This window comes from Bactrocera tryoni, chromosome 5, assembly GCF_016617805.1.
Source record: "Bactrocera tryoni isolate S06 chromosome 5, CSIRO_BtryS06_freeze2, whole genome shotgun sequence".
Taxonomy (NCBI): domain Eukaryota; kingdom Metazoa; phylum Arthropoda; class Insecta; order Diptera; family Tephritidae; genus Bactrocera; species Bactrocera tryoni.
This window is the reverse complement of record NC_052503.1, coordinates 46,784,156-46,802,251: the sequence shown is the minus strand read 5'-3', so window position 1 is coordinate 46,802,251 and position 18,096 is coordinate 46,784,156. Positions and strand designations below refer to the sequence as shown.

The 18,096-nt window shown below is 34.9% G+C and overlaps 4 protein-coding genes across 7 annotated transcripts; 3 read left to right on the top strand and 1 right to left on the bottom strand.

Moving 5' to 3' along the window:
- Positions 1-664: 664 nt before the first annotated feature.
- On the top strand, positions 665-1,535 carry LOC120778022 (dolichol-phosphate mannose synthase subunit 2). Of its 2 annotated transcripts, XM_040109694.1 has the most exons (3): positions 665-713; positions 784-1,110; positions 1,374-1,535. In XM_040109694.1, exons 2-3 carry the CDS (start codon positions 1,002-1,004, stop codon positions 1,514-1,516), a joined length of 252 nt encoding a protein of 83 aa, XP_039965628.1. In that variant the 5' UTR covers positions 665-713; positions 784-1,001; the 3' UTR covers positions 1,517-1,535. The 2 variants fall into 2 exon arrangements, with proteins under 2 accessions (XP_039965628.1, XP_039965627.1); XM_040109693.1 differs by having other exon boundaries at positions 708-1,110.
- Positions 1,533-3,176, top strand: LOC120778021 (nicotinamide riboside kinase 1). Its single transcript, XM_040109692.1, has one exon. It carries the CDS (start codon positions 1,740-1,742, stop codon positions 2,790-2,792), a length of 1,053 nt encoding a protein of 350 aa, XP_039965626.1. The 5' UTR covers positions 1,533-1,739; the 3' UTR covers positions 2,793-3,176.
- Positions 3,177-3,772: 596 nt separating this feature from the next.
- LOC120777242 (striatin-interacting protein 1 homolog) lies at positions 3,773-7,763 on the bottom strand. The gene is made up of 3 exons (XM_040108435.1): positions 7,475-7,763; positions 6,371-7,410; positions 3,773-6,316 (listed from the first exon to the last, which is right to left on the bottom strand). Exons 2-3 carry the CDS (start codon positions 7,309-7,311, stop codon positions 4,621-4,623), a joined length of 2,637 nt encoding a protein of 878 aa, XP_039964369.1. The 5' UTR covers positions 7,312-7,410; positions 7,475-7,763; the 3' UTR covers positions 3,773-4,620.
- Positions 7,764-8,235: 472 nt separating this feature from the next.
- LOC120777824 (probable phospholipid hydroperoxide glutathione peroxidase) lies at positions 8,236-13,362 on the top strand. 3 transcript variants are annotated; one of them, XM_040109360.1, is made up of 4 exons: positions 8,242-8,341; positions 9,868-10,187; positions 11,461-11,790; positions 13,095-13,362. In XM_040109360.1, the coding sequence occupies exons 2-4, from the start codon at positions 9,873-9,875 to the stop codon at positions 13,284-13,286; spliced, it is 837 nt and encodes a 278-aa protein (XP_039965294.1). In that variant the 5' UTR covers positions 8,242-8,341; positions 9,868-9,872; the 3' UTR covers positions 13,287-13,362. The 3 variants fall into 3 exon arrangements, with proteins under 3 accessions (XP_039965296.1, XP_039965294.1, XP_039965295.1); XM_040109361.1 differs by lacking the exon at positions 9,868-10,187 and adding an exon at positions 8,583-8,704 and having other exon boundaries at positions 8,255-8,341; XM_040109362.1 differs by lacking the exon at positions 9,868-10,187 and having other exon boundaries at positions 8,236-8,341.
- Positions 13,363-18,096: the final 4,734 nt, after the last annotated feature.

Sequence of the window (18,096 nt, the reverse complement as noted above, 5' to 3'; positions counted from 1 at the left end):
ATTATTCATTCATTTCTTTTGATTGAGACCCATGATATTGTGCGACTTGGGAACATTCATATAAACCTATGTTGTATAAAGTCAACCGAAAGATTGAAAGTATCAAAAGTGTGAATATAAGCGGCAAATATTTATAAAAAAATGTAAATGCTTTTGCCGCAATGAGTTAGTCTGAAAACACACTATATTCAGCTATTCACACCTGCAAGCGAAAATTCTCTGTCAGCCATGGCTTTCAGTTAATGCTCTTAAATAAAACGAATATTGAAATGAAATATTTATATACAGTAATATTGCATTTCTCGTTACTATCGTTGTTTCCTTTTCCGTTTTCCACATTTCACAATACTATTATTCACAATAAACTTATTTCGTGTTGTGAATAGTTCATTTGTGAACACCTAACCACAATGGGTTGCCATTACTAGTCTTATTTTCTATTTTGATCAGCTGTTCTTGCAAGTAAATAAGTTTTATTTTGTTATTTACTTTCCAATAATTCTTACTATAAAAAATTATTGGTGACATTCAAAAATATTACATAATTTACTTATATAAATGAAAAATTATATTCTCAAATAGCACAGTTATTAATATTAGTTTGTACTGTTACGCAAACCCTTTCTAAAGAAATCTAATGCAGCCAGAGTCAACTCTGCCTTTAATAAAAACAAACAAAAAAATGTAAGTTCTTCCATAAGGTGTGTGAGAGGGTAATATTTATTAAAAATTATGGTTTGTGGAAATGAACTTTGATGTTTGATATTGTTTTATGTAAACTAGAAATCGACGATTCGCTGTTTTAATCCATTTTATAAACATATCGCAAATAGAAGGGCTATAAAAACATTTGACAGTGTTGTTTATGTTAGAAAACCTTTGCAAAGTGTGCTTCCTACAAGTGTTTACACATGTACACCCTCCTCCATCCACCCACAAAGTATTAGCCGAATATACAACACGCACATTTCATTTGTGACGCAGCAGCAATACCATTGTTAATGGCTTCGAATTCGCAAGTTGGAAAAATTGTGGTCGTCGTTGCACTCACATTATTTTTCTACTATTTCTTTTGGGTATCCATATTGCCGTTTATGTTAATTGATGAAGGTGAGCGGAGTGATGACAGATATGAAGATTTTAATATATGATAACTAAAGGCATTTGCTGTCCTTTTGTATTCCAATTAATGTGAGCTGATGTCAGTGAACATATGTAATGTGACCATTTTAGATCCGTAAAAGAAAAACATACGCATGTATAAAGACTTCAGTAAAAGAATATGTGCTTTCTAAATTCTGTTCCTTTGCATATGTTACGTATTTTATTGTATCAATATATGAAGTTTTATTCTTTAATTCCTCTATTTATAGGTAACTTCATACATTCGTTATTTCCGCCGCTTGAATATGCATTCATATTTCCCGCAATATTTGGAGTGATATTTCTTGGTGGCATATCAATATACACGCTGTACCATATTTGGGATCATATTTGGAAGAAAAAAACTATCTAAAATTGTACGTCATTAGCTGCTCTTACCTTGTTCTAAAATAAAAACAAAACATCAGTGAAAAGCAAATAATTGTGAAACGCGTCAGCGTCTGGTTCATAAGGTTATCTAACATTGGCACACTATTTCCCGTTCGAACTTTATCAGCTCTAATTGCATACTTCAACTTTCGACAAATACCGGCAGTAAGTGTATTGAACTGGTGTTGTGCGAACGGTCTATCAGAATGCCGCCGTGGCTGGTAATAGGTGTTTCAGGTGTAACATGTGGTGGTAAAACAACTTTGGCACACCGCTTGCGGGACTACTTTCAACAATCACGCGGCGGATCACTGTGGAATACCCCTTACATTGTGGGCGACGTACAGCTTATATCACAGGATGATTACTTCCTACCAGTTTTCGATTTGCGACACAAGTGGAATGAAAAACTGAACGTGATAAATTTTGAGCTATTAAGCTCACTCGATATGAAACATATGCTCTCTGACATAGCATGGATAATGAAAGGTCGCAACTTGGCAAGTGATCCAATGGAATACGTTGATTACATTAACGAGATGTCCATGTCAACGAATTTCGAGCATTATGGGCAACCAGTTACGCAACAAATGTACCATCCCAACAGCTATAAAGTCAATCAATGTGGCTTATCATCGCGACATCAAAGTCAACAAACACAAAGTCAACACAATCAATATCTACATCATCATTGTCAACCACTGCATCAGCATGCACACATTCATGCAAATGCTAATGTGGCCCATTCTTCCCACATAATGCGTATCAACTCACAATTGGCGCATATGCGTGACAACAAAATCAATCTGCTCATAATTGAAGGTTTCACCATCTTCAATCAGCCGGAGTTGTTAACATTATGTAATATTAAGTTCCATTTTCATTTGCCATATGAAAAATGTTATGCGCGTCGTCAGAAACGCACTTATGATCCACCTGACGTCACTGGATATTTTGAAATATGTGTATGGCCACATTATGAGAAGAATTTCAATGAGATACGAGATCGACAAGATGTTACGTTCCTAAATGGTGAATTAAGCAAAGAACGTATTTTCAAATTTGTACTGCAAAAAATATCCAACTACTTTGAGGAACGCTGTGATGTGGCCTGTCCGCCACCACAAAAGCTTTTAGGTATACCGAGTTGCTTGGCAAATGGTCCCTTGAGTAATGAGAGTTGTGCTAGCAGTAGTACACGTTTAATAGCCGGTATTGGTGGGAACGTGACAAAAGCCAGCCCTATGGAGCAACAGTGAATTTATGGGGGAATTTGTTTTGAAATTCTCTAGTACGAAAGCTTGTTACAATTGTAAAGATTTCCTAACATATTATTTACATTAATTTATTACTATTTAAATGCACCGAAATTTTACATCTTAAGAGTGTTATTTAAGAAAGGCGGATACCAGTTTATAGTTGTAATAAAGTTGCAGTCTTTTTGAGTACCGAAATTGTAAAAACTCAAGATGTATACTTATTGTATATAGATATATATTAAAGATGAACCATCGTACCTTGTACTCACTATGTAATTATGCGTACAAAATATTAAATAATTTTGATGAATGTAAATGAACTATAAATAATTGGAAGTAGTAATCGTGAAATAAAATATTATATTATCTTATACATATATAAAATTGAAACGCTTTTTGTTTTATATCCGCAGTACGTCCGAATTACAAATCGAAAAGACGTGAAAATTTGGACAGTTATTGGTTTACTCCTGCAGAAGGTTCTAAAGGAGTTTTTTTGCAAAATCAATTTTGCAATTACATTCAATGAAATATATGTATTTCTACTCAAAAAATTGAAATTCAATTTATGTTTATAAAATAAATATCAGAATTGAAAAAATTTATTTCGGCAGATATGATTGTTTGTTGAAAAATTTGAAAATCTAACAAAACAAAATCAGACCAAATTTGGATTAACACCATCACGACGAAGAGGATCTTCGCGGCATGGTATTTGTGATACATTGATATTTATTCAAGGAAGTCAATGCGAACGAAGCCGCGAAAAAAGCTAGTAGTTGATGAAGCAAATCTATGTTTTCCTATTTTTATTCAATAAAGAAAACTTACCCGCTGCGATAATGTAAGCCTTGTTTGCACAGAGTAGTGGATGAGGAACGGTAATCATACTATAGTAAAATGTACTTAAATATTTCTCATTCTATTTACTTTATCTATGAGTATATAAGCGCAAGAGCTTAAATTTCGTAACACAAAGCTTAAGTGTTTCACTCTAATAATGATCTGTTTATTAATCTTGCCAGAATTATAAATATTTCATATTTTTATTGGTTTGCTACACTTGTAATTATTATCCAATACATTGCGAAATTGGTTTATTATTGTATTTATATATTTTTGTTTTAACTTCCTATCATACGATTTTATTATATATTTGTATAAAGTGAACATACTACAATGGTATTCAATTTCAATGCATGCCATTACAAATGTGTGTGTATGTATATTTATAAACTACTAAATGACGTGTTTTCTGTTTACATTGCATATTTATGCATGTGGTGTGGGGTGACTACGAGATACAAACACTTTTTTTTTAATTATTCTGTTAAGTTTCTAGTTCTAGTATGCTTTGTAACAATTATGTATGTGTGTATAATCATGTAATGTAGTTTTATATGCGAATCTTGCGCATAAGTTATATAAACACCAATTACTTTGCGGAATTGGCATGCCCAAAAAGAGACTGCAAAACAATATGGTTTGGATGATGGCGAAAATGGTGACGTAGCCAATACTTGCATTAGGCGTAATTGCTTTTCCATTTTATTTCTAGTGTACTAAAAACTAGCAATTTGCGTTTGTAACGATTATTTTTGCAATTTTCAATTTTTAACAGCTTTTCGATTTACAAAAGTACGTTTACAACTTTCTATGAAAAATTATGTTTATTATGTTGGTAAGTATTCGATTTCTGCGTGCCATTATATTTTATTAATGTGTCTGTCTGTATTCTAGTGGTTAAACTTTATGTGTTAGTCAATAACTTCAGTAGCCAGAACAGTGCTTACACTGAATTGATTGAAGTTTCAGTTTGCTTTTCCTCTTACAACGCATCCCAATCAATTTGGTTATTGTAAACTTCTTCTTCTAGCCATATCGAATAGTTTTCCTTGAAGTAGTCGGTCAATTCCACTTTGCGATCCCACCAGCCTGAGTGTCCAAAGAAAGCAAAATCTGAGTGCGATAGAATTTCGTCGCTTGGAAAGCCCCCCTCGACTCCATAATCATTCAATTGTGCGTGTCCATTGCCACCACCGCCCGTACCACTACTGCCGAAACCGTTAGCCTCATTTCCACCAGCAGCCATGTTATTACCACTTCCTGTGCCACCCCCTATATTACTCGAAGAATTATCTGAATTTCCGGAATTTCCATTGTTGCCACCTGCACCACATTTCTGTGTAGCTTCGGGATAGCGCCGCAAATTAAAACGATCTACGCAGGCACGCAATGTACATTCTTCAGCCTGAAAATCCCATGGACGCGACTCCAAGTCATTGCCAAAAGCCCAATCATCGTTAAGACGATGTCTTACTTTTGCATAAATGGCACTCATTGTCTTCATATTAGATTTGCGCCATTGGCGACCCAAATATTTGGTTTGCATTTTAAGTAATTTCAATACATATAACTGCATCATAGCATGGCGCACCTTTAGTGTTTTCTTGAGTATCGGTGCCGATTTGAAGACGACCAACATCATAACTCGTGAATGTTTCCACTTAATTAACTTATTAAGTATTCGTAAGAGATTAATGCAGGAGAAAACGTTACGCCATGAATAGTAAGGCTTGTCGGCGGTTTCGCCGCTATAAACGAAGCTTTCGCCCGATAAATCTGGCTGTTCTCCAATTACACAGGAAGGGAAATCCAATAGTGGTATAGTGTTTTTCATACCTACATATTCGGTGATAGTTTGATTGAAGAATTTGAGCACCAAAGGTATACAATTGGCGAATACAAGATGCTGGGACATAAATTCGAATTGGTATATGTGGTTTATTTTGAAATGTTTCAAATATAGCAGAATGATAGCTGATACCGCTTTAACAATTATTTCCTTATGCCTACTCATGTCAACGGTTAATTTCTGCGAGTCCGTTATTGGCATTTTTTTCGGTAAAACATCTGCCATTATATTAATGCTTTCCGTTTTCGATTTTGAAGTGGGTGATGCAGCCAATAAAACCTTCAGCAGTGCAATCATGTATTGAGGCAAATTCGGTAGAATCGCCTGATAAAGTACTTCGGCGGGATTTAATGGGATTTCGTCTTCGTGTGTGGAGATCGGATTTCGGGCGATTTCTTCTTCTTTTTTTATTTGCACATCTGCCAGGCTCACGTACATATGACGTCGCAAAGTCTGAACGCCTTCATGTATTGGTTGTGGCAGTCCCGCAAGGCTCTCGTGGTCATCAATCAACGAATAACCAATAAATTTATTTCGAGATATATCCAGGAATTGATCTATATCCTTTTGCCTTACTTTCGGTGTCCACGGCAAACGTGTTGTAACTTGTACCGGTAGTACGGGTGGTGGCTGTGAGAAGCTCGGCTGATTATTAGGGTTTGCGGTGTTTGCAGATGGATCTTCGAACTGACGATAAAACTGGGAAATATCTTCCTCTTGATTTCCATTTCCGCCGTTATTGTTGGGTGGTGCGCTTTCATTACCTGGTGTTAATTCCATGTCCATCTGTTCTTGCTCATCAAGAAAACGTTGCTTCATCAATGATCGTCTGGAAATTAAAAAATCATTATAAATTAAAAATTTTAATTAAATCAGTACTGACCTAAATGCATTTCTTTTGGGATTTTGATTATCCAAAATATCTGTAGCAGTTGCTGGTGGCGAGCTTGCACGCATATTTTTCGTGACTTCCAGTGTGTCCTCAGTAACCGGCTCAAGTCCAGCTTTAATGCGATATTCATTTTTAAGATTTTTTAACTTCTCCATTCCACCTAATCCCAATAATGTTATTTTCCACAATAAAAGAACGACTTTTTTCATGGGAAAGTGTGGTGCGGCGCCACTACAAAAGCGAGTTATCATTCCCAAAAGTTTGACAGCAAGTAATTCACCATCAGGTAGTGGACTATTTATTTCTTGTATGAAAGCTTCGGCAATATTTTTGTAGTCCTCACTACCCTTGTCATACTCATCGCGAATAGTTTCCGCAATTATATACAATACCGAAAGGATTACTCGTAAGTCGGTTGAGTCTACCAAAGTAACATTCGTGATTTTAACAGCAACAATATCAGGAGAACATGCGCTCTCTATTTCCATGTTAAGCAGATCTATAAAAGACGAAAAAACTCCTAATTCATATAATACAATTATATTGTCTCGTGTGATCTGATGTTGTTCTTCATCAGACTGAACTTCAGCCCAACATCCCTGTGCCAAATAGAGTATACAACGGGCTGCCTGCATTCGAAACGCTCGACTTGAAACTTCTAGTTGATCTATCAATTTCATTATAATACTGCGCTGTGATGAGCTGTCCTGTTTTTGCCAATTAGGTGGCAAATCATACATTTCCATTTGATCTTCGAATGCTTTAACATTTTGTTGAAGTTCATTAAATTCTGTATAACTATATAGTTCTGCAATTTCATTTTGATAAGTATCTACATCAGCATAAACAAAATCTAAATCAGGCCCATCACAATTGCCATCAACATCATGTGTATCCTGCTCGAAGGAGTTATTTATAGATGACAACATCATTTGGAAAACTTGCTTGGCAACGCCGTCTCACCCCCGCCAATAACAAGACTTGACTCCCGAGTAGAATGCAGATAGAATAGTGCTATTGTAAAAAAAACCCTGAAATAAATAAAAAAAAAAACCATATAAGAAAAAATAACTTTTCTATACAACATATAATTACCGGAAAACTTTTAATTGTTTTTAAATGCTAATTATGAGACGAGAAGCACATCAAGCGTTGTTGTTGTTTATATATTCGCCGAGTTGTCTTCAGTTAGGCCTTTGCCTTGCGCTAAACCATCGGTGTAACCCGCCTAAGATCTTTCTTCCAACATTTCATATAAATGATAATCTTTCAATTTCCGCAAACCTATGAACTTTTTCTTTTGAATATTTTACTAGATCCCTTTTGGAATAATACAAAAATAAATTTCTTTCCCGAGACAAGTTTTTGTCTGTATGACGGAAAATTTTCTTTGACAATCGATACTTTCCACAAAACAGTGTATATAACCCTCAATTTAAATAAGGGCTAAAAAATGCCCGTATTTGTATAGGTTTATTATTCTAATAATCAATTATGAATGTGTGAAGTAACTTAAAAACTCAACTGTAATAAATGTAAAACTTGTTGGTTTGAAGCCAATTAAAAGATACGTTTCAAGTGGCGACTACCTGAAACTCCAGTATATTAAAATAATTAGTATAGACTGTGCAACTCATTACAACTATGTGTAAGAAAAGGCTGAGCAACAGGATTTCAGGTATTCATCCTTACAAAATTCATAGAAAATTTAAAAAAAATCTCTGGTAGTGTTCACAGGTAAATAACATTTAATTTAACCATTAATTGTATTACAGTTTTTTATAGTATTCAAGTTCTTTACAAATACAAAAAATAAATAAAATATTATTTCAATGACGCTCTGTAGTGGAACTTAAAATCAGCTGATAGAACGATGACAAGGCCAAACACCATTGGGAGGAAAAACATATTTTTTGTGATTTAAGCCGGTCGCAATTTACTTCTTTATTGTAGATAAAAATAGTAAGTAATTATTTCAACGATCTTTTTCTAAATACGCATATTTAATTTAATTTAAACATTTATACTGAATATAAAAAATTACTCATTAAAAAATAATTATACGTATACGTATCGTAATGGAATGTGAACTTTGTACCAGACGTTGTAAAAAAATATAATCTTTGGATATTTTTTTTTATAGAGGACACTGATATATCACTTATATCGTAGTAAAAAATATATATTTTTTTATTCAACGCAGAAGTGAGTACATACATATTTACCACACATTTCACAATTCTCATGGCTAGTTTGGTGCACTTTTTTATTGGAGCGCTTGTCACAGCAATCGGGACTTATTATTACTACAACCACCACGTACAAGTAAATAAATATATCGTAATCAGAAGTTAAACCAAATAATGAAGATTTAACCTTTTGAAGCATATTATTATACATCTGCATATATCAATATTTATATAGGGTACTTTACACTAACTAAATGGGCAATGCAAATCTGACTTACTATATATCTAGTTCATAAGCTTGTAAACAAAAATTGCTTAGTCATTTTATAGGACTACTATAATAAACGAGTAAATTTTTTAACTACTTGATAAATGGTATCTGAAAGTCGCAGTTATTTTAAAACGAATACCATATGCCTGCATGTAAACAAATTTTCAATATGAAGTGTATGGTATAAAAATATGTGTATGAATTCATCGAAAAGGTTATCCTAAACAAGCCTTAAGCATCTAATAAGTTAATGCATATTATTTGAAATTCATAAAGTTCGTAATTTAAAGACTGCCGATATTTGTTTATAAATAATTTTGATTGTTTTGTACCGTAGGCAGCTAAAAATAATTAAAGCTTTAGCGATAAAGAAATGACGAAATCGGTTCATATCTTTTCTAACCAATATATACCGAGTTTGCTGTCATTTACAATTTATAAGAGTATATAAACTTTTCTTCTGTCTTATTTCCCTCAGATTTTTAAACTCTTAATATTCGCAATAAATTAAGCATAATTTTTATGAGCACTCTCATAATAATCCTTAGGGCTTTTAGCGAATATATACCCATGTTTATGTACAAATATGTATAAATATATACACTCGTATATAATATATTCATTCCTTATCTGTGAAGAGTTTGAAAATGAGAGTGTGAATGAAATATACATATGTACATATATGCATGTATATACACTTTTTTCGCTTTTTTCGACAGACACAAACACATTTGAAGGTCGTGACTTTGCTTCGTTTTCAGTACTTACATAAATGATATGTTGTTATGACTGTGGGAACAAAAAAAAAGAAACATATGTCCACAGAAGTTAAATCAGCAATAGGAAAATATGAAAGTTCCTTTTACTTTCATCGGTCGAAATTAAATTAAATATCTCTATAAATCTTTGTTGTTATTTAATAGATTAAGCCGAATCCGTCGACACAAAACGATTTTGTACCAGATTTTGTATGACTCAGCTGACAATAACTTATTTAATAGGCAATTCTTTTTTTATTGCATTTACAGTAGCAATGTCCTTTAATCAATTGCTTAGGATTGGTCAATCAATGGCTAATAGCAGCGCCATATCTCTCAAGTTCATACGCTCTGCAATACCACAACTGCAACAACAACAATTGCGTCAAGTGCAACGTTGTTACAGTCAGTTTAGTTTAAATCCACCAACGATAACATCATTTAATACAAGCACTTTGCCAAATAATAAACGGCTATGTGTAGTTTTGTTGCCGATTTCTGGGGTTAGTTGCGCCGCTGCCTCACAACTTGCAAAAACCGAAAATGCACCGTCATCGTCTACCGGTGCTCTCCGTCCACAAGTCGATGATGTGAGTAATCGTTCAAAACACAAACAAAATGTACTGTGCTTATTTGAAACTTTCATTGGATATACACAGTTACACATATACATACATTGTTTGGAATTTTTACTACTATTACTACCATCACGTACCCGGAAATACCCAGTAAACATAAAAGGAAAAATAATCATATTCAAAATTGATAAGCAGTTTGAGAACAAGAATTAAAAACTGAAAAAATGCTGGCTAAGGAAAATTCTTGAGAAATTATTTATTATTAAAAATTACTTACATATGTATGTATATACTAATAAGTATATATTCATTGACATATCTGAGGGCAATAGAGAACATTATTTGTGTTCAAATTTCTTTTCAAAAATAATAATATGGGCATTGTCAGTTAGTTCATAACAGAATGTAAGTGTTTATTGGATGTTGATTGATTTGGGGACATAAAAAGGACCCTTTTGAAAAGTAGCACATCAAACAATTTCCATGACAGCCGGTTTTATCCGTCCAAGGGCTGTTATTTCGGAGATCTAACCCCGTTATGAAAAAATGGGGGATCAGACGCTTTTTTCTTTGAGTACACAAATTTCATCGATTATAGTGCTCTAAAATTCTACCTCCAATAACATTAACAAAAAACTGAATTTTTACCAAATATTTACATATATCACGAGGTATGCGTCTAATCCCTCTTCTAATGATGTACTAAAATTCAAAATCGGTGATTTAGCGAAATTTGCAGGGTCCACTTAATGTGGTTTGACCCATAGGGTACATACATACATATGTGTAGGTGTGTTCAAAATATAACTATTTTTCCAGCTAACACCTGTCATGTCGATTTGCGTACCCATAAACATCCACCACACTTACTGAATTGATTTCTATCGCTCTTCATAAAATATTAACGCTTAATAGACTGTATACATATGTAAGTAGGTAACAACAGTCACAATGTTGTGACATCAGCTGTACGTATACACATGCAAATATATCAAGAATTGTACATAACGTTGAGTTCGGACTTTGCATTTCTCACTGTCGCGTTTTTGATTAACTTTTCATAGGATTTGCATGTATGTGTGTATGTATATAGACACGCATATACCTTTGTATTTATGTGTGCTTGTTTATGTTCAATAATGAAATAATTGCTACTTTCTGAATTGCTGCTAACGGTTTAATACTAATAGGCTTTGTCACATTAAATTTTTGTAGTAGTTTTATTTTGCCTGTGCTTTAGTACGGTTGACAGCAGTTTTTACTCTTACTTTAACCATAATTTCAGATTGACAGCAACAACATGTCAGGTCCAGATCCTAAAACCGCCAAAACAATTTACGAATTCACCGTAAAAGACACGCATGGTAATGAAGTGTCCTTGGAAAAATACAAGGGTAATGTTGTATTGGTCGTGAACATCGCATCGCAATGTGGTTTGACCAAAAACAATTATGCAAAACTAACCACTTTGTTGGAGAAATATGAAGAAAAGGGTCTACGCATTTTAAATTTCCCCTGCAATCAGTTCAACTCACAGATGCCGGAAGCAGATGGTGAAGCAATGGTATGCCACTTGCGTGATGCCAAGGCTAATATTGGCGATGTTTTTCAAAAGGTATGTGTGTCATAAATTTTCTGTTACTATTTTATCCCATTTTTATACCCTGAATGGGGTATATGTATATATTAAATTTGCCCCGAAGTTTGTAAATTCGGCAAGGTAAATAAAAATGAATTAAATCAGCGAACCTATAATCTTTACATATAAAAAGTACGTGTCACGCTGTTAGTCCGCGATGGACTACTGAACTACTGATCTAATTTTAGTAAAATTTAGCTCCTGCGTCCAGTTCGAACCAACTTAGAAGATAGGATAAAAACAATTTATAATTAAAAAATACTATATTAAATAGATGCTCTATTAAGCGGGCATCTCCATTAAACAGGCACATTGTTGATGTTTATTAAGTACAATCTATTAAGCGAATAACTCTATTAACTGGACAGAAAGGTTGGTAAGCAGACATTGAGAAAGAAGCCTTAAATTATTCTTTCCAATGAAATTTACTTGTATGAACATATTCAAAATTAAACCTCAAGTGCAATCACTTGGATTCTTACACCGACAAAAACGTTTTCGTCTTTATTCGTAAATAAAATTTACCCTAGTATACATGTATATAAGGGTGTTTTTTTTCTTGAACTAATAATTTTTTTCAGTCCCGTCACGAAATTTCCTTGGAAATACCCTAAAAAAATCCCTGAAAATTTTAGCTCTTATTATTAACATTAAGAACTGGACCGAGGCCTGTAAAAATTTTCCATAGAAAATACACTACAATCGTGAATTTTTATCTTTAAATTCCTACAGATCAAAGGTATTTTATGGCATCGCCTTGATTTTAGACGCATATTTCTCACAATTGTTCACTCTACAAAAGTGCCCAGTGCAACAAAGTCGTAACTCACACCGGCGAGGTAGTACGGGGCTCTAAACCCGATTTTTCCAAAAATTTCGCATTTTTTTGTATATATCTCATAAATGACAGGAGCTATGGAAAAAATGTACACGAAAAATTTGTAAGAAATTTTATTTGCTATAAAAAAGGTCCAAAGTCAAAATCGCTATCGTTAATACTTCTCGAGATATTCAGATTTTTAAGTAAGGCAGTATGCAATTTTCATAGATTTTTTAATACATACCATCTAGAAAATTTCTATATAGCCCACCGCGTCAGGCGCTTAATATGTTCGTTATTTCGGAATACTGCTGTATAACAAATACAATTATACTAATTGTTATATACTTTCTTGCTTTATTCTTTACTAAATAACCTGATACATATGTATATTTAAAATAAATGAACTTTACAAATTTCTGTTGAAATTGAAAATTTACTGGAAACCTTACTTTTTCAGGTTGACGTAAATGGCTCTGGTGCAGCCCCACTTTACCAATTCTTGAAGCACAAGCAAACTGGCACACTCGGTAGCTCCATTAAGTGGAATTTCACCAAATTCCTTGTAAACAAGGACGGTGTACCTGTGGACCGTTATGCTCCCACAACGGATCCAATGGATATTGCAAAAGATATTGAAAAATTACTCTAAGTTCAAGTCGATTGTATCGAAAATAACCTTGATTATTAATCATACGCAACTTATTTCAAATAAGTAAAAAAAATCATGCATTAATCTACATTTATACTTTATAATCAATGCAGACTTTTAGTTTTTTGGTTATGCTATTTCTGTGTTGTAATTGTTGTCTAAACCAGTGATTTAGAAAAGTCTGTCATTCATTTTTATTTTATTGGATTGCAAATAAAAATAAATTATCAAAAGGAAATAAACAAAATATCTTTTTTTAACTCAGAAAATCAGGCATTTTAACGGTTTACAATCAATTTTAAATGCAAACCACGTTTCCGAATAATCGTATTGTAATGCTTGTTTCAGAGGTGCGCGTCTGTGTGTTTTATGGTTTGGCTTGCGCCACCGAATATATAGTGCAAATCAGTAACAGTAGACGCATATAAAAGTGCATCACGTACTTCCAAACATGCAAACACACACAGATACTTTATGCACATTGTTATGAATGTAGACTAAAGTGACGAACATTAACCTTTCGCATCAAACTATTGTAATTTATTACGGGGAATGCTACCATTTTTAGTGTGCCTTTGATATTTTTGATTTTGTGTATTTTTGGCATAATTTGCGAAACCATTAATTTGAATTCAAAAGAATAAGATAACACAAATAAATCCTGCGACAATTTTAATAGTTTGGCCAATGTCGTTAAAGTACATACTTATGTGCCGATATATTTTTATATATGTATGTATTTGTTTCGTGTTCACAGGCAATCGTTGAAGTATACCTAAAATATTTATGAGTCGTTTATAGTTGTAGACCCCGTGCCAGCTGGGTCCCTTCGAGTTACCGGCAGAAATAAGCACTTGCTTGAATTTGAAAGTATTAATGCAGCAATCTGAACATATGTCGTGTATGGCCACTTTTGGAACACCTTTTTGCACTGACGACATTCGTCCACTCGAAAAAAACTTTCTCGGTTGTTCTAACACTGGGATGTCGTTAGCTTTACGTGAAGGACACCTTTTTGTATTGGTGTTCTGCGGCCACTCCAAAAAAGATTAATTCTGGCTCATCTAACACCCGCTGAAGTTATTATGTTCGTACCAAATATAACTACTTTCCTTATAATTTCAAATTTAGGGCGCTCATACAATGGTTATGTTCGGAACTACTAAAATTGTGAAAACTGTCAAAAGAATAACGTCAAAATTTAGTTCAACAAAAGGGATGACATAGCCTTTTACATCACAAACAATGTGATAAAATTTAATACATTTTTGTGAGTTTTACATTTAGATAATGTTCAATAGCCAGATTTTGAAGGATATTGCGGATCACAACAAAAAAACAGAAATAACTATGAGATAATGATATTGAAAGAAAACTTTGATAAATTTAATATTTGTTTATTGCAAGCTTGAACATATGAACATAAGTATATCTAGAAATATTTAAAACTTAGTGATATATTAATTTGTGCGAAAATCTTATATTAGATTCATTTTCTTTAAATCTAAAAGTAGTCAAATATTATTAATAAATTCGTATAAACGCCGTTTAAAACGCTTATTCATGTACTTAGAGTCCCATAGATGGCTTTTGTTGTTAAATTTTTATCGCGTCTGCAATAGGATACACGTCTTACCTCGACCTTACCTTCGACCGAATAGACCACGTCCAGTACGTAGTGAAGAAAATAAAGCAGTCGTAGCTAAAAGTGTACACCAAGACCGTGGAGAGTCGATCCGCGCCGTTCGCAACAACTCAGACTGACGGATGGAACGACTTGGCGCATTTTACATCGAGATCTTAAATTGAAAGCATACAAGATAAAGCTTGTGCAAGAACTGAAATCGCTCGACCTTCCCAAGCGACATCGCTTCGCTCTATGGGCTCTTGAATAGTTTCAAAAAGAGCCGACGTTTTCGAGCCAAATTTTGTTTAAGGACTCATCGCCCATCTCTGGCTCAATGGGTATATAAACAAGCAAAATTTATTGAGAGAACACTTCACCTTTTTAGCCGGTCGATTGGTCAACAAGATCGTGTGATATCACACAGACTTTTTTCTGTAGGGATATGTAAAGTCTTACGTCTATGCAAACAATTCCGCTTCGATTCAGGCTTTGGAGCCAAACATCACTTTCGTCATTTGTCAGTTACCGGTCGAAATGTTCGAACGTGCCATCGAAAAGTGGAATTAACCCTCTGAGATGTAGCTGCGGCCAACATTTGAAAGAGATGATCTTCAAAAAACAAATGCAAAAGAAAGTTCTTTCGAATGATAATAAACATGCTCCATTAAATTTAAAGTTTCTATGCTTTTTCTGTAAAAAAATACCGAACCTCGAAATGGATATTGCCTGCAAATCGTCCGCGTCGATTTCATCAAATTCCAGAAGAAGACAGTTAACAACGTGCTAAAACACTCGCTAATGATGGTAACGGTATTTCCTCTCTGATTTCGAAAGTAATAAGGCTCGATCCGCATTCGTACTACAATCCGCAACAAACGGTAAATTTTTGGGTATGCTATTGCGTTTCTTGAACACCACGAGAATTCGACTCAATCCAAAAGCGACAATTTTCTTTGCTGACGAAGCCATTAAGCCAGAAATGGCGTCATCTGAGATTGTCGTGGTTTGGACGTACAGTAGCCATCGGAGAACGCCGCTGCGAGCAGTCAAAATTACGTCACCCCTATTGGTAGAAGTTGTACATCCACTTAATTCCCGAAAAACTAAAATATGATTTTTGTGAGAGTTCAAGGGAGAATACGGTGTAATGGGGAGGAGTTGTAGCCTAATTAGATCAATTTGGAAGGAGAAAGTAGAGGAAGAGGAAAGCCCATTGGAGAAGGACCTAGTTATACTTGGAATCTCCAATTGAAACCAAACGATGAAAGGGAAGAACGACTGACGCGCTGTTGTAAACTTGGCTATAACCAAATAAGCGATGTCTTCGCCAATAAAGATGAAGAAGATATCAACTGAGATGGTTACTGTTGCAACAATCTCGCGCAACTTCAATCGACAGTACCAGTACAAAATCGTCATCTTTCATGACAGTCGAATGGCTCATTATAAAACGACGTGCGATCCTTTTGAAACTTCTTAAACCAGTTTTAGATGACTGTCATCGTAGGAGCAGAGTTCCCATATACAGACTCGCTTCCAAACGCGATCAAAACAAAATTATGAATCCGATTCGGTGCCATTGACCGGTGAAGCTAAAAACTTATCGGAACGCGCGTGCATTATAGCATTTTTAAACTCCTTACGCTGGAATACATGTTGTTTATCCATCGAAGACAACTTTATTCCAAAAACTTAAGGACCTAAACGCTGTACATAGCTTTGAAGCTCGACCTAATTTCAATAAACCATTTTCGTGACTCGTCAAGACATTAAATGTTTCGATATTAACAAAATTTTCGGCAACATTATCACAGCATCAAAGGAAAATATTAAAAGCATTAAAAAATTTACAACCAAAAATGTGAAGAAATTTTTAAACTTTTTACAAATGCAAGTTCGCACGCCAACTAGTTCTAGTTCAATGAATAATCAGCAAAATAAGCCACAACAACTGCGAATTTGGATATTTCCAAGTTTAACGTAAAAATCACAAGTTTTTCCACTCAACTGTAACAAAAAATTGACCTTCCGACAATTAGCCAAATATGCATACCTGCCACCATTTCTGGGAGCATAGCTGTCGCCGCAAATGTTTTGCCGCAAAGCGGCGCGGTCTTACCCTTTTCGTAAATTTTCACGCTTCTTCTGTCACCGTTAAGGCGCTTACAACATTGACAACCGTGTGTACAAGCCGAAAATAGTAATTAGAATTTCTGTAGCGCTGTGTTTGTTCGATTAAGCCGAGCGTGCCAGCAAAGTAGGTGGCACAAAAACGTAAGCGCATGCGTATTGCATAATATCGAACAGAAAATAGTACATCATAAATCAATCTGAACAGCAACGATGCGCCTACTTCGGCGAGCAAGTGTGCGGGCTTCAGTTTTGACGCGTAAGCAATGAATTCGGAGCATTGGAGATTCCTTGTGTAGCGCTTAAGGTGACATTCTGATTTGCTGACACACTCGGCGAACACCTCGAACGCATAACTGGGTTAAAGACAATGCATTTCTTCACGATCACGCCGCGCATGTCTATAGACGGCGAGTAACGTAAATAACAGCATGATCATGCTGTTCAACAGGTCTGGTATGGTTGTTGTCAGCGATCGTGTGTGTTCGACATCCCCTGGCGCGGAGATTCGCCTGTGTGTTAACAGTATCGCGCAGTTGCCGGCCGGTATATGACTCGGCTGCTGCTTTGATAGACATAGTACAACACAACGATGAAGATCAATCGCTTGATTATTGACGATCGGTAGTGTGATGTGCCAACTGTTAGTAAACAATTATTTTTGCTTTGCTTACGTGCTAACAAAGTGCAAATATATGGTATGTTTTTTGTGCAGTTGTGTTTTAGAGTGATTTTCTAAAAATCGATTGAAATTGAATTCCATACGAATTTGTGTATTGACACGTTGAAAATGCCCAAAATAGTTTGTACTTACGAGTATTGGCCTGTAACAAGCGATCGCACTGTGACACTGCGAATCGGCCGTGCGTTTTATTACAAGCTCATCGCGTTGCATAGCATATAAAACAGCGCCAGCCCAAACATTCGAAGTTCACTCAGCTGTGGCCAGCAATACAAATCGGTAACGCATCGGTCAACGATTGTGAACGCGTACACTTTCGAAAACGAAAACAGTTATTGTTTGCTTAGCCGCGATAAAGGATAACCAACACG

What these genes read in the sequence shown, in the direction of transcription:
- LOC120778022 (XM_040109694.1), top strand. Translation starts at nt 1,002, where the DNA reads ATGGCTTCGAATTCGCAAGTTGGAAAAATTGTGGTCGTCGTTGCACTC. An exon ending in GTTTATGTTAATTGATGAAG is followed by an intron (nt 1,111 to 1,373) that starts GTGAGCGGAGTG and finishes CTCTATTTATAG; the next exon opens with GTAACTTCATACATTCGTTA.
- LOC120778021 (XM_040109692.1), top strand. Translation starts at nt 1,740, where the DNA reads ATGCCGCCGTGGCTGGTAATAGGTGTTTCAGGTGTAACATGTGGTGGT.
- LOC120777242 (XM_040108435.1), bottom strand. Translation starts at nt 7,311, where the DNA reads ATGATGTTGTCATCTATAAATAACTCCTTCGAGCAGGATACACATGAT. An exon ending in CCCAAAAGAAATGCATTTAG is followed by an intron (nt 6,317 to 6,370) that starts GTCAGTACTGAT and finishes TTTAATTTCCAG; the next exon opens with ACGATCATTGATGAAGCAAC.
- LOC120777824 (XM_040109360.1), top strand. Translation starts at nt 9,873, where the DNA reads ATGTCCTTTAATCAATTGCTTAGGATTGGTCAATCAATGGCTAATAGC. An exon ending in TCCGTCCACAAGTCGATGAT is followed by an intron (nt 10,188 to 11,460) that starts GTGAGTAATCGT and finishes CCATAATTTCAG; the next exon opens with ATTGACAGCAACAACATGTC. An exon ending in TTGGCGATGTTTTTCAAAAG is followed by an intron (nt 11,791 to 13,094) that starts GTATGTGTGTCA and finishes TTACTTTTTCAG; the next exon opens with GTTGACGTAAATGGCTCTGG.